This window comes from Hippocampus bargibanti, linkage group LG05 (genome assembly GCF_051943395.1).
Source record: "Hippocampus bargibanti isolate YZ-2025 linkage group LG05, ASM5194339v1, whole genome shotgun sequence".
NCBI lineage: Eukaryota > Metazoa > Chordata > Actinopteri > Syngnathiformes > Syngnathidae > Hippocampus > Hippocampus bargibanti.
In genome coordinates, this window is record NC_142738.1 from 8,780,163 (window position 1) to 8,801,633 (window position 21,471).

The window sequence follows — 21,471 nt, forward strand, 5'->3', positions numbered from 1 at the left end:
ACTCTGGACTGCCTATTTTTTTAATCTATAATGTTCACATTAACTCAGTCACTGCCAGATGATGTGAAAAAATGTGTCCACTCCAGTGCCAGGGTTTTTGTCATTGTCACTAATATTCCAGGACTCAGAGAATATTGAGTTTTAGGACTATATAAACATTCAATGCAGCGTAAGAAACCTTAGACTCTCTTCTTTTCATCAGGAAAAAAGTTAATTCCTAAATTATATGGGTCTAAAGTTATATGAGCTTGAAATGAGGGTAGCTGGCCAAAATACGATGCAACGCTTTATCGGAACGCCAGAAAGAAGACCAAAACAAAGTAAAATTTGGGAATGGCACTTTACGTCACGTTTTCAATGCCCGAATAAATTCGGGAATGGCAGTGAATGAGTTAATATACTATTTTCTAAAGGAACCAAGTTTCACAAATGTGCTTTATGCTTTATATCAGGCAGTTTCTCTATCGCCTCAGCAGTTTCAAAGCCGACTTCCTGTATGAGCGACGGAACACTTTTGACATCATGGAATTTACACAGATTCAAACCATAAGCAGAGACAGACTAATGGGCTTTAGCTTTTGGAAGGAGATTCGTGTGTGTCATGATCTGGTTGGCGACCAACGGGGGGCGCTGTCGGCCCCGCCTGCACCTGCACAGGTGCTGGTCGTCCCGATCAAATTGGCGACCAGCGGGTAGCGACGTCAGCCCTGCCGGCAGCCTCGCAGGTGCTGGTCGTTACAATCAATGACACTTAAAAAGACACCTGGCACGATCATCCGGTGCCGATTCATTGTTTGTTTGCTGCTTGCTTGCAGCATGCATCGTGTACGTGTTTGTTTAACCTTGGCGGACTTTTACACTTGGTTTTCTTTTGCTACTTTGTATTTTTTCCATTCAGATCATTTTGATGTTTTACATTTTGTTCCTGCTGACTTTATTTTAATACAATTTGTCAAACAACCCCCTGCTCCCTCCTGCCTGTTTTTTGGGATCCGAACCCGCCATCACCACCTCGCAAAACCGTGACAGAATGAATCGGCCAACCATCGGATCCCGCAGGTACATCGGACCCGTCTCATTTCCACCCTGTGCCTGGCAATGCTACGTCCACGTTAGCGCAAGCCTCGTCGAGTTTGAATTGCGTCACTCGACGAGCCGCAACGTCCACGTAAACGTCCGGCCGAGACCTCCTTCCAGGTGGCCGTCCAGGGTGACCCTGGGTGACTGGCATTGCACGCCCACGTCCAGCCACGCTGTCGTCGTGCATGACGGATTGAGTCTCATCCACGACGAGCCGTGCAACGTCCGCGTCAATGTCAGTCCGAGACCCCACTCACCGCTGGATCCCGGAGCGGCTCTGGACCCGTCTCGTTCCCCCGGAGCCGGGCAGTTCACGCCCACGTCGGCGTCCGGCCGAGACCTGGTCCCATACGGCCGTACGGGGTGCCATTCTGCGCCTGGCAGTCGACGTCTACGCAGAGCCATGCGCCGTCGCGTGAACGTGCGAGAGGGATCGCACTCACGCCCACGACGATCCGTGCCGCGTCTTCGTCCACCCCAGGCCGAGTCCCGTTCCCATCAGGCCGCCGCCCGTCGTGTGCGGGAGAGGCCGCGGTTGCCCTCTCCACCGACCGTTCCCTGGCGAGTGGACCTTTTGGGAGACTGTTGGGACTTCTGGAAGCAGCCCCTTGAAGGGGGGGTACTGTCATGATCTGGTTGGCGACCAACGGGGGGCGCTGTCGGCCCCGCCTGCACCTGCACAGGTGCTGGTCGTCCCGATCAAATTGGCGACCAGCGGGTAGCGACGTCAGCCCTGCCGGCAGCCTCGCAGGTGCTGGTCGTTACAATCAATGACACTTAAAAAGACACCTGGCACGATCATCCGGTGCCGATTCATTGTTTGTTTGCTGCTTGCTTGCAGCATGCATCGTGTACGTGTTTGTTTAACCTTGGCGGACTTTTACACTTGGTTTTCTTTTGCTACTTTGTATTTTTTCCATTCAGATCATTTTGATGTTTTACATTTTGTTCCTGCTGACTTTATTTTAATACAATTTGTCAAACAACCCCCTGCTCCCTCCTGCCTGTTTTTTGGGATCCGAACCCGCCATCACCACCTCGCAAAACGTGACAGTGTGTACGCGGCTCAAAAGCGGCTCAAGGAGAAAGGGTGCTTGCTTGTATTGAAGCTTTAAAGTCTTCGCCAGCATTACGACACGTCAATAATATTTATCTGGATTTGAATGATGATAGTTTCGACCTCAGTCCCCTGCCTTTCTTTGGCTGTTTTGACATGACACGGTTCAAATCACAAGCCATCAGTATCGCCTGGCAGCCAGTCCTGGCAGAGTGTTGTCGGTCTTCCACTCCTGAAAAGGTTTTGAAGTGATTTATTTTACTCTCATGAACATCCTTGAATTTGTATTCTGAGTAACACAATTTAGCAACTCTATCGGGAAATTCACTAAAACAACTAGTATCAATTGACTGAGGGACACATTTTCACGACCTCAGTTTTCAACCATAATCCGTTTCAGAAACCTGTTCTAAAACCGAAACAACACTTTCCATTATAATACATGTAAAAAAAATAATCTGTTCCAAGTTTAGAAAACAACTTGTTTTAAAGCACGTTTTAACTATTTTACAGCATAAACTGGATACACCTGTGATATACAAGAGGTCATTTGTAAACTAATATAAAAACAAACTGTAATATGTTTTATTTTCACCAATTTTAGCATCAACATCAACATTGGAACATAAAAAGATCTCTCTGCCGCTGGGCATCCTCTGCTTGCTTCAAAATCAACCTCTTCAGGAACAATGCTACGGATCTTTTTTTCCCACCAATACTAATGCGTCGGTCACAATGACGAAGGCACGATACGAGGACGTGACGTATAAGGAAGTGGAGTGTAGTCAAGTCAAGTTTGGTTGAGAACCAAATTTCGGTTGTATACCAAGGTATAAAAAACTGATTTTTTTGGTTGAAAACTGAATTGGACGAGAACCGAGATGCTCGAAAAGTTGAGTCAGTCTGAGTCTTTTAAAAAAGATTTGTCTCCTTCCACGGGCCCAAAAGGAATTGGTGCCATTAGCCTGGTCTCTTAAATGTCATCTGTGTTTGGGTCTACAGTAATTACCATTGCAAGCAAGCACCTACAGATAATTGACAATGCTGCTATGCTCAGCAAAATTAAACTGGTGCTTGTCAACTGGCTTTGACTTGGTCTTTATGGCCCGTAACACCGCCAAATATCAATCCGGAGTTGACGGCCTGCCGCTTATATCAACGCCAGAGCGAGCTTCTCCTCTACGAACGACTTTGTGATCATGCTTCTCAGATAGATTCTGTGGAAATGTGAAGATTACACAGCTGCTCCATCTATAAATATTCTCATTATGTTGTTACATCGTCTTCAAGATGGCTCATAGATCATCCAAAAGGAGACAAGCCTAAAACTATCATCTACACTGACATGCCAAAATGACAAACTCCAGGTCGTAAAATTTGATGCTCGCAGCAATAGGTTCCAAGAGACTACGGTGAGCTAATACACTTGAATCACCTTTATTTAGATTGGGTTGTCACAATGTGTTGACGTTGTCAAATCTCATCAGTCACTTGAGTGGCTTCCAAAGTCGTCTGTGATCAGCTTCTTTTAAACGCAGTCGACCTCAGTGGAAACCAAACCGAAACTGTCAAAACTCGTCTCCTGGGCTACAAAACGTGTGTGAGCGTTAAACAGCAACCGTGTCTTCTATCTAATTGAACAGCTCTGCGTGCTGTTGGGGTGTGGTGATAAGACGTCATAGCGTTACGGTATGAAACTTTGCGGTCGATGTTAAGCCTTCCCTCAGGGTGATAACAAATAATTTACAGAAGGGTGTTTTCTCAAAGGTCATGTCAGTGGTTCAACTACCAATGCACATTCATTTAACAACTGATATAGAGTTTATTCCGGACAATTGAACATACCCCAGCTGTTGAATTTATTTGACTTTTGATTGACTGACTTGCACACTGGACCTGTCATGGAACACTTGAAAAAAATGTGTCTTTCATTTGTGTCTCCTCAGAGAAGGAAGACATGACAACATGGAACCGTCAGTACCTGACCATTCGCATCCTTGTTCCATTCATAGAATCCGAACTGGGTTTGGCCCAATGTCTTGGCGACTTCAGCGGAACTATTGTGTGCTTGAATGCATCAATTCAGAGGCACGAAGATGCGTTTCAAGGGCAAATGTGACTGACAAGTAAGTGTCATCCAAATCCTGATTGTACCGTGAGCATAGATAGATAGATGGATGGATGGATAGATAGATAGATAGATAGATAGATAGATAGATAGATAGATAGATAGATAGATAGATAGATCGATAGATAGATAGATAGATAGATAGACGAATGAATAAAAAAAATAAATAGGTACTGTAAGTAAATAAATAACTAGATACATAAATGACAATTGATAAATAAATACATAAATCAAATACATTTTTGGCATTCTTCTGTGGGGCTTTTCGGCACAATGTAATGATAAACTCATTCACTGCCATCCCCAAATTTATTCGGGAATTGAAAATATGACGTGGAGCGGCATTCCCAAATTTGTTTGGGTTTTGGATTCTCTTGCTTGGGTGCCCTTTTTTCTATGTTAGCGCTTTGTTCCAGCTCCCACTATTGTTAAAGGGTTATATAAACAAATATGTATGTTTTGCATTGTATTTTGGACGGCCACCATCATTTCAAGCTCATATAACTCCAGACCCATATCATTTAGGAATTAACTTTTTTTTAATGAAAGAAGAGATTCTATGGTTTCTTACGCTGCATTGAATGTTTATGTAGTCCTAAAACTCAATATTCTGTGGGTCCTGGAATTTGAGTGAAAATGACAAAAACCCTGGTACTGGAGTGGACACATTTTTGCACGTCTGGCAGTGAATGAGTTCAATAAACATAATAAAATGTATCTAGTGCAACAAATATAGTATCTTGTTTAAATGTTTTTGATGAGAAAAAGCCTGTGTGTAGCCTTTGCATGTGAGATAATACTGATGACCCATTCTTAGATGCTTTACTCTGGATTATTTTCAGGCACTATGACAGATGTTTGTGTCAAATGAAATCTGGAAAATATAGTGTGGGGGAAAATGTTTTGGGCTCATGTAGAAATAATCTGACATGCAGCAGTTCTTGGGCTGAAACGGTAACCACAGGATTTGACTATTGATTCCGCTTGTTAACGTCCCTCTTAGTTACGTTTAAGTGTAACTTAAAGGACAACCGACGCCTCCGGACAAGTTGTGTCCAGAATTTTTAAAATCACTTCAAATGACTTCTACTGAGCGTATTTTATCAAGATTCCACCGCATAAAGCTATATTTGACCTTTTAAGAGTCACACTCAATATTCAGGAAGTCTTGTTTTTGAGTCGTTGACGATACCTCCCGTGACGTCACGTCTGGAACGCCCCTGACCGAGAAAGCGACACACAATGCATTTTGGGTACTTTGTCTGGTCTGAAAACTTCATGTTGATGGCGAAATTAGAAGGAAAACACATAAATAATGCGATGGTGAATCATTGTGTGTTGCACCAAGACTACTATTTGATACTAGCTGACACAAATTCCCAACAGACAAATCAGCCTGTTTCCAACACAGCCTGGGTGCCATCTTGTGCATTTTCTGGTACGCTACATTGCAGTCCAGACGCCTCAAAATGACACGGATGGACTTCTTTAATCGATGGCAAACATTTATGCTTTCCTCTTCAGAACTATTTGAATCATATTCCAAACTGGATGAGTAACAAGAAAGCATCTTCCCCGAATCTGAAGCATTTTTTTGATTCTGAAACTGAAACTTTCTGATGTCATTTTGAAGTAGTTTTGGGACACTTTAAGTCATTTTTCTTGGTGTTTTACATTTGACTAAAAATATCAGCCTGCGTGTTTTGGATATTTTAGATGGTATAAAATGTTTTTCTGATGTCAGTTAGGAAACAAAAAAATGGTGTCGGTTGTCCTTTAAGTTTTTGGTTTCAGCCTGAAAGATGAGTGGGCATACATTGTGTATTTTCGGGCCTGTCTCTGCACAGATTTCAGGGGTTATTTGACTCGTTTTGGAGATGCGAAGTTTTGGAGCCATGTAGGCGCAGCAGAAAACAAGGAGTGATTGGCAGCTCTTGACTGGTCATGGAGTATTAATTACATTATGGGCTTTTCAGTAAAGTTAAATGGAGAATTGCCAATACTGTACACTAAAACTTTTTTTTTACCGTTACTAAAACTACCAAAGGGAATTATCAGTCTGGGTGTATTACGGCACAATGGGAATTGGTCAGAATCAGAATCATCTTTATTGGCCAAGTATGTAGAACACACAAGGAATTTGCCTCCGATGGAACACGCTGCACTAGTATCATCATAAAAACATTGCAAAGAAGTACTATACAGTTATATTTGGGATACTGTTTACAAAGTTAATGGCTTGGGGGAAGCAGCTGTTTAAAAGTCTGTTGGATTTAGTGCGCATGGATTATTAGTGCCTGCCTGAGGAGAGTAGCTGGAAAAGGTGGTGGGCAGGGTGCGGAGAGTCCAGTAGGATTTTCCGCGCCCTTTTTTCGATACTTGCAGTGTGCAAGTCCTAGAGAGTGGGTTGTGCGGTATAAGCAGATCATGGCAAATCCATCCATTTTCTGTACCATTTGCCACCTTTGGGTCACAGGTCATTTGGCGCCTATCCACACACACCAAACCCATTTTCAAGGAAGTGTTTTTGTCTTCATTGGTTTGATATTTAACCATCATATAGAAACCGGCATTTCTGCCTCCAACAGGATTTGAGGGGAACGTACCGTTCCCCTCAAATGCACCAGATGTAAAAATCGAGCAGTCAAATTGTGCGCTACCATGGAGGATAATTTGCTCCAGCAGTGGTTTACTTAGAGTGGAGTTCAAGTCCTCCTTTGATCAAATCCCCATCCCTATAAATGTCCGTCTCTGGGGTGTGTGTCCCAAATCTGTTTTTGGGCCTTGTTGGATGATTTGCTGCGAGTGGAAGTTTGTGCAGCTGAGTGCAGGCCTTTTTTCCCAGTGAGAAGAGGTCACTCACCGCTCCCTGGGAACAGCTTATGGGCTTTCCACTCTGACAGGAATCACAAACTGCTATATCCACTTTATAGGACGCCCGTGGTGCCAATCGCTTCCCGTGGAGTCAAGAGATATGGTTTTTCAGAATCAGAATCAGAATACCTTTATTCGTCCCGCAATGGGGAAATTTGCAGTCCACAGCAGCAATTGAAGAGGGATGGGGTTGGGGTGGGAGTGAAAGGATAGAAAACAAGATATTCTAAGCATAACAAAATAAAAATGTCAACTGTATACTGTGCAAATGTAGATGTGCAAAAACCGTTCTATAAACAAGACTGTACATAGTGCAGAATCAAGAGATGCATTTAGATATATTGCAACAACCCATATTTACAAGTGTCCAGTTTTTTTTTTTTTTTTTTTTTTTTTTCACATGTGATCATTGGGAATTGTGAAGCCTGACAGCAGTCGGTAGGAACGAGCGGCGGTACCTCTCCTTCTTGCAGCGCGGGTGTAATAGTCTCTGGCTAAAGGAGCTACCCAGAGCTGTCAGGATGGGCAGGAGGGGGTGGGAGGGGCTGTCCGTCATAGCTTTTAGTTTAGCTAGCGTCCGTCTGTTGCCCACCTCCTCAAGAGAGTCCAGCGAGCAGCCCACGACAGAACTGGCCCGCTTGACAAAGCGCTCCAGTCTTTTTCTGTCCCGGGTGGTGATGCTGCCTGACCAGCAGACAATGCCATAGTGGATGGCTGATGCCACCACAGAGTCATAGAAAGTCTTTAGGAGTGACCCCTGAACTCCAAAAGACCTCAGTTTCCTGAGGAGGAAGAGGCGACTCTGTCCCTTTTTGATTAGGGCATCCGTGTTTGTTGTCCAGTCCAGTTTATTGTTGAGAGTAACACCCAGGTACTTGTAGGAGGTCACCCTCTCAATGTCCGAACCATGGATGTTCAATGGTGCAGGTGACGATTGTTTCCTGCAGAAATCCACCACCAGCTCCTTGGTTTTGCCAGTGTTGATCTGGAGGTGATTCTGCTGGCACCAGTCCACAAAGTCCTTTGTCAGTCCCCTGTACTCCCTATCGTCTCCCTCTGTAATGAGGCCGACAATAGCTGAGTCGTCAGAGAACTTCTGAAGGTGGCAGGTTGGGGTGTTGTAGTTGAAGTCCGAGGTGTAGAGGGTGAAGAGGAATGGAGCCAGGACTGTTCCCTGCGGCGCTCCGGTGCTGCAGAGAAGCCTGTCCGACTCACAGTTCTTTACCCTCACGTACTGTGGCCTGTTTGTGAGGTAGTCTGTAATCCAGGATGTGAGGTGATGGTCGACTCCGGCATGCTGCAGCTTGTCCCCCAGTAGACTGGGCTGGATGGTGTTGAAGGCACTGGAGAAATCGAAGAATGTGATCCTCACCGTGCTCCCAGCATTCTCCAGGTGCAGCAACGCCGTATGGAGGAGGTAGATGATGGCATCCTCCACACCGATGCTGGGCTGGTAGGCAAACTGCAGCGGGTCCAGCGATGAGCTTGCCAGCGGTCGCAGGTGGGCGAGGACGAGTCTCTCCAGCGTCTTCATCAGGTGAGACGTCAGCGCCACCGGTCTGTAGCTGTTGAGCTCTTTGGGGTTGGCAATCTTGGGCACTGGGACCAGGCATGACGTTTTCCACAGCTGTGGAACTCTGCCCAGCTTCAGGCTCAGGTTGAACAAGTGCTGGACAATGTCACACAGCTGGTCGGAGCAGGTCTTGAGGAGTCGGGAACTGATGTCATCCGGACCTGCTGCCTTCCTCACCTTCATCCTCCTCAGTTGGTTCCTCACCTGCGCAGTTGTGACAGACAGGCAGGAACCAGGAGGCAGAGTGGCGGCTGAGGGTGTGGCAACGGTTGGGAGGGCAGATGTTGGTTGTGGAAAGCTGGTCATGAGAGGGGGCAGGGAGGGTAAGGCCACAGTGAGAGTTGGTGCAGGTGCAGCTACAGGTGAAGTTGACGGTGGGCCGGGGGCGGCTGGCGTCTTGTCAAACCGATTGAAAAAGCGGTTGAGTTCATCTGCCCAGTCCTTGTCTTTTTCGTTCAATGTCACTGGGCTTTTGTGGCCTGAGATGTTTTTCAGGCCCTTCCAGACACCAGCGACATTGCTGGCTTGCAGCTGCTCCTCCATTTTCATCCTGTAGGCCTTCTTCCCCTCTCTGATCTTCCTCCTCAGTTGGATCTGCACGGCCTTCAGTTCCTCTCTGTTGCCCGACACAAAAGCCCTTTTCTTCTCCTTCAGGAGGACTTTTATGTCGGGATTAATCCATGGTTTGTTGTTGGCAAAACACCGCACAGTCCTGGTGGGTACGGTGTTTTGTTCACAAAAGTTAATGTAGTCTGTGATGGTGTTGGTGAGTGAGTCAATGTCTTCCCCATGAATCTCAGTAAAGAGCTCCCACCTGGTTGAATCAAAACAGTCCCGCAGAGCTTCTTCAGCTTCTGTGGACCATCTTTTGATCGTGCGGGTCACAGCTGGTTGCCTCTGGACAAGGGGTTTGTACACAGGCTGGAGATAAACCATATTGTGGTCTGCTTACGGCCCCTTCTGCCAAGCATATGGAATGACTGTTAACCTTTGTTCGGGGCAAAGGTCAATGTTGGTACTGCCCCATGTTAACATGTGCTCTCAAAAGTGCAGAATAGAAAGATGTGCAGTGAGGATGACATTCAAGGAATGATCTTGATGTTTTGCACGATGATGTCCATTAAACCGATCCGCTGGCAATGACCTATTCCCATTTCCACTGAGGAGGTTCTTCGCCACGAGTCAAAATCGACTCGGCCACGCCTCAAATCTGTCTACTTCCCTAAAATGCATTTGTGCTGACAGAGGCGCAGCAAGGGACCACTCCTATGAGCACGCAGACCTCTCTTTCGACAGCACTCCACTTTTTTTTCCTTCTCCCCTTACCCCTGACCCCGTTCTGGCCATCGCTAAGCCCCAACATCAGACCATGACTTTTTCAGAAATGCATGCCAGCAGCTTTTAGTCTTGACCTAGATTGTTCCTAAAGCTTCATTTTATAAGGGACAACACAGCAATATAATATGATCCTTGATGTTTCATTGTTGCTTTTACTCGATGTAAATCATCCATGATAGAGCTATAATTTCATTTAACTCATTGACTGCCATTCACAAATTTATTTGGGAATTGAAAATATGACGCAGAGCGCCATTCCCGAATTTGTTCGGGCATTGTTTTTTCATGCTTGAGTGCTGATAAAGTGCTGGCCTCTGGCATTTTTTTCTTTTCCACAAGTGGGCAGCATTTCCCTTTTTTCCATGTAAGCGCTTTGTTCCAGCTTCAGCTGTTGTTAAAGCGCCATATCAACCAATATGTATGTATTGCATACATACCTGGCACTGGAATGGACATATTTTTGCCCATTTCAGGCAGTGAATGAGTGAATTTGTTGGCACTGTAAAATGTCCATTTTCTGATCCGTGTCTGCTCACTCACTGCATGGGATGGCCTTTCACAAATCAAAAACAGTGCGCTGGAGAATATTTCGAACCTATGCAGTTGAACCTCAAAATACAAAGTCATGGAATTTGGAGGGGTGGAACATTGGTCAACTAGTAGAAGCACATCGACTTCACAGTGCAGAGGTATCGGGTTCGATCCCAGCTCTGGCCTTCCTGTGTGAAATTTGCATGTTCTCCCCGTGCCTGCCTGGATTATCTCCGGCTACTCCCATTTCCTCCCACACTCCAATAACATGCATAGCAGGTTGATTCAACACTCTAAATTGTCTCCACGTGTGAATGTGAACACGGATGGTTGTTCGTCTCTGTGTGCCGAACAACCGGGATTGGCTGGCAACCAGTTCAGGGTGTCCCCTACCTACTCTCCAAAGACAATTGGCATAGGCTCCAGCACTCCCCGCAGCCCTCGTGAGGACAAAGCGGTTCGGAAAATGGATGGATGGATGCTTTTCAAATAAAGAGCCAGTAATAATAAATGCACTGCTCGCTATGAACATAAAGTACAGGGAACATGTCCTAACATGACCTACTCTTAACAACCAGCCTGTCTTGGCCTCAAAGTCCAGCCATGTGTTTAGTCTGTCATGAAAAATCAGACGTCAGTAGCCTCACGTCGTCAAATGTTTCTTTATCTCCTTTCATACCCCATAATTATGTTTTTAAGCTATTTGTCCGAGCGTGTACATATTTTGTACCTGCTGTTTGCCTTCACTCGCCACACCAAGGGACTGAGCACACCCCGGTTTGTCTCAGGTGTGTATTTGTGTGTGTGTGTGTGTGTGTGTGGCTGTTCCCCCAGCAACCGAAGTGTTGCTTTTGATGAGCAGAGCCGAAAACACGCCGGTTGTATTGTATTGTGTTGTGTGTGTCCGTGCAGGTCAGCGCACATCTTCACAAGCACCGGCGGCATATGACAACAAAGCAGCATCAGGCCTTTGTTTGGTGCATTTCTTGCTGTTTTTTGGTCCAACTGTAATATAGTGCAGCAGGTGAAACAGCCCTTCCAAAACTGTGTCTCCTTTAATCCCATAATCGTTTCTGTCACTATGCAATTACTCCTTGTGGTTTTGGCTGTACTGGTGCACAAAACACAACATGATTTAAATTATACTCATTCCAGAGAAGAGGGGGAAGGATCACCATCTAACCGCTTTGACCTCGTGGTCAAAACAAAGCAGCTGTATGAGTGTTGATACCGCCATCTTGTGGAAATGTTGAGTTTATTATCTGGGTTTCTCTTATCTTTTTTGAACCAAATATTTTACCGAACACGACCCAAAACACCCAAAAAATTTAAGGTCCGAATACTGAGTTAATGGTAACTTCGCCCCAGTTTAGTCCGAATTGTACTGACTAGAATTCCTGTTGAATGGAACACAAATATGCTAAATTCACAGGAAACCATTTTCTCTCTTTTGTACGAATGGCAACGAGCGGCACATCGTACCTTCTTCCATCGAATTGAAGAGCATTCAGTTATTTTACCCGTTACTAGTATAAACAGATGAACGAGATATTTTGTAATTAATAATAATTTGTGGCAAAGAAATTTAAATAGGATACTAAATACTTAAATAGGAAATGGGAGCCTTGATGATCTCCCACTGCACTCCATGGGATTGTTAGTTAGTAAATAGTCCTTTGTCACCTTGTAATGGAGTAACAATACTGTGTTCATTTTATATTGTTATTGTCGTTTTCATCAAGGAGGCTAATCGTGTGACTGTAAAATGAACTTGAGAGTTTTGAAAGGCGCTTCTAAATGAAATGTATTATTATTATTATTATTATTATTTGTGTAATAGGTAAATTTTGTAATGTGAGAAGAAGAAATCCATATAAGCCGAGGAGGAACATGCAAAATCGACACAGGAAGGAAGGCCTGAGCTCTGTTTCTAACTCCAGGCATCAGAAGTGTGAGGCAGATATATTAACCACTCAATCATTTCAATTATTTGTGACTTTTTAGATAATTTAGTTCTTCCATTTGGGGTGTGGGGAATTAAGATAATGTAATTATTCACTACGTATAGGTGAAAGGGTAAAACATATTCATTAAGAATATGTGAAAGGGTAAATGTTATGCATGCGTTTCTCCCTCCCTTCATCCATCATCTCTTCTGAAGTGTTAAATAATCTCTTCCAAATTCAAAGTCACTAACCGGCGATAAAGCTCTTTAGTGCTTAATTGCTTACGCAGAGAATTGAGGTATTATCCATTACGTGAGGCTGTCCATCCGTACACATAGCTGTGATGAAGTACTGTTATGGGACCTTGTTTTGTTATGTTGAAAATGAAGCTGTTCTCTTTGTATGTTTTGGTGATGACCAGTGGAGGAATGGATATAGGACTCTTGTTTTTCCAAATCAGGTAACATTTACATGTGGCATTTAGGATGTTGTCAGTTAGCGCGACAACTGTCTTTTGGCTCGTCTAACTCCTGTAAATGCAATATTCGCATGAGTTAAAATGTGTTACCACTGACGGTGCTTTGAATTGAATTGGGTTTCATTTTCAATCCCAATCAAAGGAGAACAGAATAAAATCGTGTGTATCCAACCTGGGACAGTAAGAATGAATTAAATGGAATTACTTGTAGTTACAAAATAACATGTGAAAAAGATGCCTCACCACTTGATCAGTCCAGTGCATGAATGAGGTAAGACATAAAAAGTGCACAAAACATGCAAGAGACATGACAATAGTCAAGATTAGTTGAGACTGCAAAAATTTCAGCGATCATCCAATAGAGGGTGGTGTTGGATAAAATAACAGCAAACCGACACATGAGTAAACGTCTGATTTTATTTCTTATTCGTGTCAATTTCACACAAGTGACAAGCTAGGATTTTTTGTCCAACATTCAACTAGAATCTTCTTCTTTTCCTTTCGGCTTTTCCCTTCGAGGGGTCGTCACAGCAAATCAGTGCCCTCCATCTTTAGAGGTTTGATCCCCATGTTTGTTTGGCCAAGCTTTTACGTATTTGTCGAAAATCCTGATTTTATATCTTATTTTTTTCACTTTTTGAGGAAAATACCCGATAGATTATTGTAGATTTATGAAAGGAATATATTAAGATTTCACATACATTTTAGATACATCTATGCCTGTTAAATTAGTAGTGCCCCGCTAATTTGCTTGTCAGGAACTAAATGTAGTGGTGCCTTCACTTTAATCTATTCTTTGACTCTACGTTTAACCCCACAAAAGTATCTGAATATATTTTTCACTCTACATAAAAATAAATTGGCGTTAACTCCTTAAAGCCTCACAATATGCTTATGATGGTGTTGGACGCCAGGGGGAAGTGTAATAAAGATGCGAAGATCTTTAGAACTCACGACCACAAAATGTTTCTTGTTAGTCCACAGGAAATAAAAAATAAAGTTAGACTCGTGAGTTTACACACCTTGGCAGAATTGTAAGATTTCTATTTTTTGTTGTTGCTGTTGAAAGCGGTCGGATTATGATGCAGAACGTTTTAAGTTTGGTACGATTCAAATGTAATAATGAGGCATTTCAGAGTAGCGTAATCAAAATGTATCAATAAACAAAATAATCAGATGGTCCAGGTTCAGCCATTACTCATATTTTTGCCATATTTCTGCCAAAAATGTTGGTCGGTAGTCCGTTTTTCCCCGAATTTTACACCGTGATTTAGCATTAAGCTAACGTACTTAACTAAAACTGTTATGGGATTGTTTTCAACACAGAACTTTAGCGTTCTCTTAGTTTTATGTTTAGTTAGTAAGTAATACATCTTCAGTCTGGCAAACTGCTGCTTGCCGTCTTGTTCTGGGCTTTTTGACAGTGTTAGGGATTGAGTGTTATAGAATTTTCAGAACTTTTGATAAAGATGGGACAAAACAGTTGTGTTCACGAGTTCCAGTTGAGTGTCTTTTCCTCGAATTTTGCGTGCTGGCACAACCTTCGCCTCTCGGTCTGCTAACTTTAGCTTCACAGCTTGCATGGTCGCACTAAGCCTTTTTTGGGGGGATTGTGGTGTGTCAAAGTAGATTTACCTTCAATAACCATTTAATAAAGCTCTATCCATTAGACTCTGAGTCCGCGCCGGCTGCATTAATCCTGATTACGGGATGTGCGGCAGAGGGAAAGGGGTCTATGTGTCAAGTATGCCATCGAGTGATTTATATCCCCGCTTGGCATGTGTGTCTTGTCAGTCGGCGCTGAGCCGAGTGGAGCGAAGGCAGAAGAAGCGCTCATTGATGTGCAGATTTGCCGCCTTGCTTCCGCAGTGTCTCTCTGGTGCTGATGTTGGCGTTGACCTCGTACGGCTGCTTTCAACATCTTCAGCATGGACTCCAAAGGCCCCAGTGGCACCTTCAAGAGACCCTCCCTGAAACGTAGCACTTCTGGCTCGCAGAAGGTAGGGAACTTTCAATGTGGTGTGTGCCTTTTAAATTGGACCTGGGAACATTTTATTAAGAATTCAGCATGTGCTTATACATGGTTGTGTTGACTTTTGACGCATGCTGATTGACATGTAAGTAATGTTCTTGTTACATCACATGCCGCATGGAGCGGAGCAGTCAAAGTCCAAGGACCACCGCCTCAGCCAATCCAATAGCAGGACTGCTAATCGTATGCAACATGTATTTGGCGTGCACAAGCTGTGTGCCGCAACTCTCTGCAAACATACTGTTAAGTGAAGCTGAGTGAGCTTCAAGTAAGAGCTGCTCGCTACTTTAATCCTTCATAATGGCCCAGTATGGCGCGCTCGGCAGATTAAAGTCCTGTGATATGTTTCTATAAAGTCTGCTTTCATGTGATTAACACTCCTATTAATACAGTACGTTCTTGAAAGCAACCGGCGGTATGAACTGCTTTTATTAGTCTTTCTGTACATTAAAGAAATAGATGACATTTTTCCTCATTTTGGTGCTCCAAAGAGCTCTTAAATTCCTTGAGATTACTCCAATTTCCCATTCTAAATTTTACAGTCCAAACGCAGTGATTTTAAAAGTTCCGCAATCGGCCACTGCGAGACTAATAAAGGCAAATCTAATCCAATTGTATTGATGAGATCACATGACCGTGTTACACCAAAGTCAGCGGAGAGCTGATGCCTTTAGGCCAGAGGTCAGCATGACGACTACTAAATGTTGTTTTCATTTAAAACATTTGTTTTTGTTTGTGTTTGTGTATGTACCTGAACTTATGAACTACTTGGCAAAACTAAGAGGATTTATTTGCAAAGGCCCTAAACCTTTTGTTATTTTGGCAGCATTTAAAAAATAAAAGTCAGCATTGGAATTTGTGGCGATTAATGCTAATTATCAGTCATACAATCAGGATAACATTTTTATTATTTATTATTAATATTTTCGTTCTAAGAGTCAGATTTTTTGTGTATATGTGTGCACGTGTGTTCTTGCACTTTACCTAATACACTCTGAATCCAAATTGCAACCCAATTTTACAACCTATGATTGTCCATAATGAGTGATGATGATTTGATTGGATTGGATTGGATTGGATTGGATTGGATTGGATTGGATTGGATTGGACGTACTTTTATTTGTCTCGCAGTGGAGAAGATGTTAAGTGGGTCAAAGATTGGGACAAACTGATCAAAGATTGAATCCAGTTCTGAATTTGAAAAAAAACCTCAAAGTTGTGACCCTATATATGCAAAAAGCTGCAACCAATCTGTGACCATTGTAAAATGTAATATAATTGACAAACTATTATTTTTATATATTCCAAACAGACTTAATAGTAAAGTCATTAAAGTAGGAATCACTCGCATTTTTTGAAAAATAGTAAATGGATCAGAGTTACCTTACTGAAAAAGTGGTACCCAATAGATGAGTTTGTTTTTTGCTGATACTGAAGAGAGAAAAAAGTAATAATCCACGTGTTTGTCTTGAGCGCAACATTCCTTGGGGGCTAAGAGGAGTAGCCGCTTTAAAAGGTGTCTTATGACTGCGTCCACTGGCGAACCTAATCAGTGACATGTTGTTCTCATGTGATGGCTAACTGGATTTTCAAACCAAGGATGACAATTGAGTGCTTTTACATGGAGCGAGAAGGCAAATTTGTCTACCACGAGATCGAGTCCGCATCTCGTGGGGCAAATGTCTCCCTCCCCTCCACTCCCTCAAGTCTAGTGCCAGCTTGTGAAAGGCCTTTTTTTGGCCCTTGTGGGATCCAACGTGGCTCTGAAATCTTCCTTAAACAGTAAAAGATTCCACATGGGTTTCCTTCTCTTCACGCCGCATCAAACTCCATCCTCGCCGCCACTGAGCAGCAAAGGCGAGTAATTAGTAGCTTTTATCTTCAACCCCGGTGACATCACATTCCACACAGGGACCCCCAAATCCTTTATGACTAATTTCAATTTGTGCTTATTCTCATTTTCCAACAAGTTTTGAGGATGAATGTGGACCTGTCACTTTTCCACAAGTATTTTTCACTGAGCATTTTTTTTCAACTTAACTTGTGATTTGGTTTTTCTGTGGTTATAATAGGTGGAATTGTTTCCACATTGGAACAAATTGGCTGTGATCTCCTTTCTCGCTTAGTTGCTAGTCAGGAGTCACGGCACATGTGACTACTGCAACCTAAGGCGAGTATAGTGGAATATCGAATGTCGGATATGAGGATTGTATAATTATCAAAACGGTATATGGAAGAGATAGTAAATTGAGACAGAATTAGCATTATTTCAATATACTTTATACCTTGTATGCTGTTTTTGTAAATTTGTGGACTGTGGGATTTCGCTCATATTAACTCATTAATTGCCAGACGTGTAAAAAATGTGACCACACATTTTTGTGTTTTTGTCATTTTCACTCGAATTCCAGGACCCACAAAATATTGAGTTTTAGGACTACATAAATATTCATCTTATTTATGGTTTTATTCTTCTGGGGTTTATTGTTCTTTTAATTGTAGTGTCCTTGGGTGTTTTGAAAGGCGCTTGTAAATTAAATGTAGGTTTTATTATTATTAATGGAGTGTAAGAAACCTTAGACTCTCTTCTCCCATCTGAAAAAAAATGTGAATTCCTAAATTATATGGGTCTGGAGTTATATGAGCTTGAAATGAGGGTGGCTGTCCAAAATACAATGCAATACCTACATATTGGTTTATATAGGGCTTTAACAATAGCTGATGCTGGAACAAAGCGCTAACATGGAAGCAAGGGAAATGCTGCCCCCTTGTGGAAGAGAAAAAAAACATCGCCTGAGGCCAGCGCTTTATCGGCACCCAAACAAGAAAAAAAAAATGACGTCGAGCGCTATTCACAAATTTGTTCGGGTTTTGGCTTTTCTTGCGAGGGGTGCCGATCATGCACTGCTCAGACCTCTGGCAATGTTTTTTTCCCTTCCACAAGGCAGCAGAATCTCACTTTTTTCTATGTTAGCGCTTTGTTCTAGCTTCAGCTGTTGTTAAAGCGCTATATAAACCAATGTGTATGTATTACATTGTATTTTGGACAGCCACCCGCATTTCAAGCTCATATAACTCCCGACCCAGATAATTTAGAAATTAACTATTTTTTTCTGTTGAAAGAAGAGAGTCTAAGGTTTCTTTCGCTGAATGGAATGTTTATGTAGTCCTAAAACTGAATCTTTTGTGGGTCCCGCAATTTCAGTGAAAATGACAAAAACCCTGGCACTGGAGTGGACACATTTTTGCACATCATCTGGCAGTGAATGAGTTACATTTTCCATAGTCATGCTAGGCCCTCTAAGTCTAAACATGGCGGCACAGTGGTCCACTGGTTGGCAGGTTGTTCTCATGGTGCAGAGATGCAGGGTTCAATTCTGATCAAAAATAAATAGGAATCTGTTCATATCCTGTTCATACTTACTGCCACCTTCAGGAGTGGATGTGCAATTACACTCTTTTCTAGTTAGGCATTATAAAACAACTATTTGAGAAGGACCCGTCTCGACAGAATACAGTTTCCAAAATAATACTCCTAATTTTAACACAGTATGAATACTTTGGTTGTCACGCTAATTTCCTAAAATCCCCTCACAATGACCCCATTATTTTGTACTATTTCTCAAGTGACGCCGGTTTGGAATGAATGTTGTTTATTGTGTTGAGGCTTGCCTTAATTCCCGTTAATTTTCCCAGTGTGACACGATGTGATCCGCCAGTATATCCAAATCTTCAAGGTTTTTCGTTAAGCGCTCAGAGGCAGCTGGAGCAAGGCAGCTGCTTGAGGTTTTCGTTGCTGTGCCCAATGAGTTTAAGTACGCCTAAACCAACTGCGTCATCTTAGCCAAAGCTCTCTGAAAATGCATTTTGTTTTCTTCGCTTATAATTAAACAGCGTCCCCGAGAGAACCACCAAAAAATGTCTCCTTCGGGACATTTCAATTAATTTGTCTTTGTGGACGCTGCAACTGTTCTTAAAAAAATCCACACAGACTTCCAAATTCTTATCCATAAAAGGATCGCTGGTTTCGGGTTTTGGTATATGTACCACTTTGTGCTTATTAACGTCCGGCTCAGCTCTGCGTATTTAAGCAAGCACCACAATGCCCCCCTGCTCAATATAATAATAATAATAATAATAATAATAATAATAATAATAATAATAATAATAATAATAATAATAATAATAATAATGGTAATGATGATAATGATGATAATGATGATCATTATAATAATGATAACAATGATAATAATGATAATAATTATAACAATGATAATAATTATAATAATTATTATGATATTAATAATAATAGTAATAATAATAACAATAATAATATATTTTATTTGAAAATGCTTTTCATCGTACTCAAAAGCTAAAAACAAAATAAAATGTATCCCTGAATACAGTCTTACTTGTCAACACATTTTCACACCATCATTTCTAAACATCTTGACATGTAAACATGGAGCTCTTAAACCGCCAAACATGACTGATATCAGGGTAGGACAGTTTGGCATTATCTTTTCCATCCATTTCCGCGGTGGAAATAGAGATTAACTGCAATTAGTATTGACTGACCTTGCCCCCAGCTGGAGAGCAGTCATGTCTTGACAAAAGGAATGCCCGCCCGCATCCAATTCTTTCAATTATGCAAATTTGGTTTGAAATCAAAGTAGCTGGAAATGGTGGGCGAGGGTGTGGGACTGGGGTGCCGGTGCTTGTTTTTTTTTTTTTTTTTAATGAAAAAGCATCAACTCGTCATGCTGCACAAAACAAGCGTCTTCTTCCACGCCGCTGTGAGGGCAACACCAAGAAAAAGACTTTGAACAAATTGGGAGATTAGTGGGGGCCGCTTATCAAAGTGGATTTATTGTGCCTTGTTCAAGCGGCGGGTGAAAATACCCTGCGGGCATGGGGAAGGGGGTCATGGGACTCCCAAAAGGATTACCTTGAACTGGAGTCATGAGACTGGGCCGAACAAAGAGCTCGCTCACATGCTCATCATATTAGCCGGCCCTCATAAAGTGAACAAGTGTCATGTCCTGTGGGATTCAGTGAGGCTGCGGCGGCAGCAGCAGCAGCGGCGGCGACACTCAACCTCCAGCTCATTGTTATGCTACTCGGGGGTGGGCGACTCCGTGGTCTCGGATCCAAAGTTTTTCTGTAAGTTGAGCGACTGCAATGCTTTCTCAAGTCAATTTATTTGCAGGTTTGATTTTCGGATCATCCATGCTCATATAATGCTTTGATTTATTGCGACCTATTTAAAAAATAATAATTTTTAACAATCTGTTTAAAATGTCCTTTTGTAATTGTAGTCAGGTACAATATATTCATATTTTTTCATTAAAAAAACTGTAATACAGAAAATAATTTATATTATCGAGCTAACCAACCATTGAAATGTTGTACATAGCAGCATTATTGTAATCTATCAGCAAAATGATTCCTATTCCAAGATTCAACACAAAATAAATTCATATTCCAAGATTCAGCACAAAATAAAGGGAGTGATTGCCTTATCAATATCACTATAAAAAAACAAATGCATTTATGATTATTATTATTATTATTATTATTATATATATATTATTATATATATTATTGCCTGGGGTGGATCGCTGGGATCGAAACAGAGAACAGTAGCCGCAATCTCGTGTTTCCAAATCACAAGACTTCCATCTGAATCCATTAGTTGGGTCTTTTAGTCACACTCACATGATGCTCAGAGTTGAAATGAAAAAAATGTAGAGCAGGACAATTATTGACGCTTAAAAAAAGCAGTGAAAACAAAGATCCTATTTTTCCACACTTTTTTTCACCGATGCTGCCAAGACTTTCCAGGAAAGCCGAACTCCCGCCGCTCCACTTTTAATTAGGCATTCATGCTCGACAATGGCAGAGGAAAATGTGGCGCTCAACTCAGGCAGGTTATTTTCTGCTCCGAGCTGGAAACGCATCAGAGGCGAAGCGGTTTATTTTTATTATTATTACTTTTTTTTGACGCAGTATGCAGGGGCCGCCTGCTTTTGTGTGATAAATCTCGTTGGCTGTTTCTGCTGTGACAAAAGCGTGACGGCCGCAAATGCTTTTGTCATCTTTTTTTCTGACTAGTTTTTTTGTTTGTTTTCTTGTCAGGCACAGCGAGTTTGGATTGAGAGGACGTTTCTCAAAAGAGAATGCATTCACATCTTTCCCACCAAGGATACTACCAGGTAATACTTAATACTGGATTAATGGATGGTCAAATTGGAATAATCATCAATCTTAATAATAATAATACATATAATTTCTAAGCGCCTTTCAAAACTCTCAAGGGCACTTTACAGTCACAGGATAATAACTTGTTTTTTTTTTTTCCTACTGTACCCTCCGTACCCTGCCCACCACCTTTCCCAGCGACTCCCCTCAGGCAGGCGCTACCGATCGATGCG

General features: G+C 42.3%; 2 protein-coding genes and 1 long non-coding RNA gene across 7 annotated transcripts in view; 1 reads left to right on the forward strand and 2 right to left on the reverse strand.

Annotated features, from left to right (window-relative positions):
- Nucleotides 1-7,184, reverse strand: part of klf13 (Kruppel like factor 13) — a 43,197-nt gene extending 36,013 nt beyond the window's left edge. Inside the window, exon 1 of the mRNA XM_088996213.1 lies at nt 7,129-7,184. The gene's annotated coding sequence lies outside the window, so the exon portion shown is untranslated. The remainder of the gene's footprint in view (nt 1-7,128) is intronic.
- trpm1b (transient receptor potential cation channel, subfamily M, member 1b) overlaps nt 1-21,471 on the forward strand; it is a 49,092-nt gene that overhangs the window by 1,842 nt on the left and 25,779 nt on the right. For 2 of the 5 annotated variants that reach the window (XM_088996209.1, XM_088996210.1), the window contains exons 1-3: nt 4,096-4,263; nt 14,875-15,005; nt 21,176-21,252. In XM_088996209.1, coding sequence (XP_088852335.1) covers nt 14,934-15,005; nt 21,176-21,252 — 149 coding nt within the window. In that variant the 5' untranslated portion in view covers nt 4,096-4,263; nt 14,875-14,933. Of the gene's footprint in view, nt 1-4,083; nt 4,264-12,865; nt 12,988-13,537; nt 15,006-21,175; nt 21,253-21,471 lie in introns of those variants that run through there. The other 3 variants (XM_088996206.1, XM_088996208.1, XM_088996207.1) reach the window with 3 other exon arrangements.
- LOC148897727 (uncharacterized) lies at nt 13,403-16,731 on the reverse strand. Its single transcript, XR_016114953.1, has 2 exons — nt 16,421-16,731; nt 13,403-15,046 (listed from the first exon to the last, which is right to left on the reverse strand). It is a non-coding gene; the product is annotated as an uncharacterized LOC148897727 (long non-coding RNA).